The sequence below is a fragment of the Spinacia oleracea genome, chromosome 4 (assembly GCF_020520425.1).
Source record: "Spinacia oleracea cultivar Varoflay chromosome 4, BTI_SOV_V1, whole genome shotgun sequence".
Classification (NCBI taxonomy): Eukaryota; Viridiplantae; Streptophyta; class Magnoliopsida; order Caryophyllales; family Amaranthaceae; genus Spinacia; species Spinacia oleracea.
The window spans coordinates 154,259,288-154,263,227 of NC_079490.1; the positions used below are offsets into that span (position 1 = coordinate 154,259,288).

The following is a 3,940-nucleotide window of genomic DNA, read 5'->3' on the forward strand; positions in this document are numbered from 1 at the left end:
GAGCCCGTTCAATGAACGGGTAATTATATAGTGGTTTTTAAGCGGTTTTTTAAAGTGCTAATATTGTTGAGAGATTGTGATTAGGTGGGTTGAAAGTGGAAAAAATATACAAATTAGATGGTGGATTAACATCGAGTGTTAAGGAGGGAGATGGGATGGAAGAAGCTATATGAATTAAATGGTGAATTGATTTTGAATGAGGAAGATGAATTGGGGTGTTAAACCTGTAAAATAATTGTGAAACAAATCACAAAAGGAAAATTTGAAAAAAACACAAAATAATAGAGGAAATATGGGATGACACATGTTATCTATCCATAGTCTTCCTTTTTAAATACTAGGTATTGATTGATGTACGAAGGTAATCCTATAATTTTTCTAAAAGGTTTATGAATCGACAATTAATTTATCATAAAAAAATAATTATTCAAAACATATTAAAAATTACCAAAAGTTCGGTAAAATTACCCCGATCTTCAGACATTTTCATACATATAAGTTCATTTAAAACAAAACAGGTTATATAATAAGTTCAAATAAGTTAAGATAAGTTAAGATTAGTTCAAATAATCTAAGTTCATACAAAATAAGTCAAGTAAAACGGAGTCTTATTCGTTTATTGAAATAGAAAACCAATTAAAAATTACTCTGTAACAATTTATGGAGATAGTAAATGACTAAATGGGGCTATTCTAAGTGATAGAATGTTACTATGTAGTACTTCGTACTGTATATCAGTATATGCCTTCCGATCCTTCAATCAAGGCATCAAACACAATAATTCACCGACGAATTAATCATTGACCATTGATCACAACTTGTTTAACCTTTAATTTAATTTAAATTAATTCTTTTCTTTCGTCAGGTGTTCACACATCAATCTCGTTGTATTTACTGATAAAGAGATACTATTCTAAAGTTGTTATTTTCCCCCATCAAAAAGAAAGAGAAAAGAAGTTGTTATTTTCCGATTTACTTTAGATAGTTGGTGGGCACATAGTAAAAAAATAACTTATATAAAGGGGTTGAGATGTTGAACAAGAAGCATAACAAAAAATAATACAATCAATCATAAATATCATGGGAAATTTAGGAGGAATGGCTTCTCTGGTAGCCACTCTAATAGTGGCATTTGCACTAAGTGTGCCTTCACTAACCACAGCCGACTACATATATTCCTCTCCACCACCACCAATGTACAAATCTCCACCTGTATACAAGTCCCCACCTTCAACTCCAGTGTATAAGTCTCCACCTGTTCACGAATACCCACCATCCACCCCGGTGCACAAGTCTCCACCTGTCCACGAATACCCACCACTCACCCCGGTGCACAAGTCTCCACCTGTCCACGAGTACCCACCACCCACCCCGGTGTACAAGTCTCCACCTGTCCAAGAGTACCCACCACCCACCCCGGTGCACAAGTCCCCACCAGTCCATGAGTACCCACCACCCACCCCGGTGCACAAGTCTCCACCCGTCCACGAGTATCCACCATCCACCCCAGTGCACAAGTCTCCACCAGTCCACGAGTACCCACCACCCACCCCGGTTCACAAGTCTCCACCAGTCCACGAGTATCCACCACACACACCAGTTCACAAGTCTCCACCAGTCCATGAGTACCCATCACCCACACCAGTATACAAGTCTCCACCAGTCCATAAGTACCCATCTCCATCACCAGTATACAAGTCTCCACCAGTGCACAAGTACCCACCACCAACACCGGTTTACAAGTCTCCCCCGGTTGAGAAATACCCACCACCCACGCCTGTGTACAAATCTCCACCAGTATACAAGTCTCCACCAGTGCACAAGTACCCATCACCAACACCGGTTTATAAGTCTCCTCCGGTTGAGAAATACCCACCACCCACACCTGTCTACAAATCTCCACCAGTATACAAGTCTCCACCAGTGCACAAGTACCCAACACCAGTTTATAAGTCTCCACCAGTTGAGAAATACCCACCACCCACACCTGTCTACAAATCTCCACCAGTATACAAGTCTCCACCAGTGCACAAGTACCCAACACCAGTTTATAAGTCTCCACCAGTTGAGAAATACCCACCACCCACACCTGTCTACAAATCTCCACCAGTTCACAAGTACACACCACCCTCCCCAGTGTACAAGTCTCCACCTGTTCACGAGTACCCAACACCTACTCCAGTCTACAAATCTCCACCAGTTCACAAGTACCCATCACCCACCCCAGTTTACAAGTCTCCTCCTGTTGAGAAGTACCCTCCACCCACCCCTATTTACAAGTCTCCACCAGTCCACAAATACCCTCCACCCACACCAGTGTACAAGTCTCCACCAGTTCAAAAATACCCACCACCCAGCCCAGTTTACAAGTCACCACCGGTTGAAAAATACCCACCACCAACTCCTGTCTACAAATCACCACCGGTTCACGAGTACCCACCACCCACCCCAGTTTACAAGTCCCCCCCAGTTCACGAGTACCCACCACCAACTCCCGTTCACAAGTCTCCACCAGTTCACGAGTACCCAACTCCCACACCCGTCTACAAATCTCCACCCGTTCACAAATACCCACCACCATCCGTTTCCCATCCCACTCCATCCCCTTATGTCTACGCTTCTCCTCCTCCTCCTCCTTACCACGAGTAAAAAAAAGTTTCTCTTAAGTGAGAATATCTTATCGAGGTCAGTTTCATAAAAACTTCACTGGTTTCTACATGCATGAGCATACCAAGTTCAAAGTTTAATGTGCTTATGTGACAACGTGGGAAAAAGTCTTAAAGTACATAAGAAATTAATATATCATAAGTTATGACTAATTTAGTTATTACGATATTAAGCCAGTGATTCTATTACCTCAAAATTGACAACACATTAGAAATACTAATTTTCTTTTACTGTTTTTACCTTTCTTTTTTACAGGTGAAAAGTTAGTTGACAACCAACAAAGAGGAATAAAAGTCAAAGTTGTGGACGTGTATTTGTCGAAAGAGCTATTGCGATGAAATAATATAAAAAAGTTTGTCGTTTTGAATTTTATTTCAATTCATGTGCTCTGCATGATCTGCATGGGGGCATGGATTAGATGGCCGGCTTGTATAATTTTGTACTTTTTACTATCAAGATTTTATATTATTAATAAAATAACGTATTCCTTCTTTAATAAGTTAATATCGGATTTCAGCCTACTCGAACTGTAACTTTTCTTTTAATTAGAAACAAAACAATTAAGAAATATGAAGTGGGAACTTGTAAACTACAATATTTACCTTATCCTGTTATCCATGAACTTGATTTCCCTTTAAAGATATGTTACATTGTTACATATCTTCCGAAAGTAACTCTCAAATAATTTTATATGCAAATATCGTCTAGCTCTACACACAACTGATAAGAAGGGAAAATGGTCTTCGACCTTAATGCATTCAAATTCTCATAGAGGGGAATAATTGCAAATATCGTTTGATCTGACCTAAGTGAGTCATGCCCTCCCAAACAGAAATTTTTGCAGTGAATATTTAGGTCCCTCTAAAATTTGGGCATTATTGAATTACCTCCGTACTATATTAACATAATTCTTCTACTAATACCATGGTTAATGGTGTGTTCTATTCACCTGGTTTTTACTATTTTTCCTAAATTTTATCTTAATTATCTGAACTTAATATCAAAAATCATTTTGGTTGTAATTAAATTGTACTTAATAAGCCCTTATTTTCCTTGGACTTATTTTATCTTATACTTCCCTAGGGGTGTGCAAAAATTGTTCCGGACCGAAAAAATGGATCGGACTGGACTGACCCTGACCGGACCGGACCGGACCGAAGGCAATCAGTCCGGTCTCCGGGTCGAGAAATATCAATTTCCGGTCTTCTTTCCGGTCCGGTCCGGTCCAAAACCCGATTTTGGACAGGAACGATTTTTCCTTAATAAAATTAAA

The 3,940-nt window shown here is 39.6% G+C and overlaps 1 protein-coding gene across 1 annotated transcript; it reads left to right on the forward strand.

The window, feature by feature from the left end:
- The first annotated feature begins 1,036 nt into the window (after positions 1–1,036).
- LOC110784674 (proline-rich extensin-like protein EPR1) lies at positions 1,037–3,171 on the forward strand. Its single transcript, XM_021989128.2, has 2 exons — positions 1,037–2,685; positions 2,923–3,171. Exon 1 carries the CDS (start codon positions 1,081–1,083, stop codon positions 2,647–2,649), a length of 1,569 nt encoding a protein of 522 aa, XP_021844820.2. The 5' UTR covers positions 1,037–1,080; the 3' UTR covers positions 2,650–2,685; positions 2,923–3,171.
- The last annotated feature ends 769 nt before the right edge of the window (positions 3,172–3,940 follow it).

Excerpts from the sequence above, each read along its gene's own strand:
- LOC110784674 (XM_021989128.2), top strand. The coding sequence starts at position 1,081 with ATGGGAAATTTAGGAGGAATGGCTTCTCTGGTAGCCACTCTAATAGTG.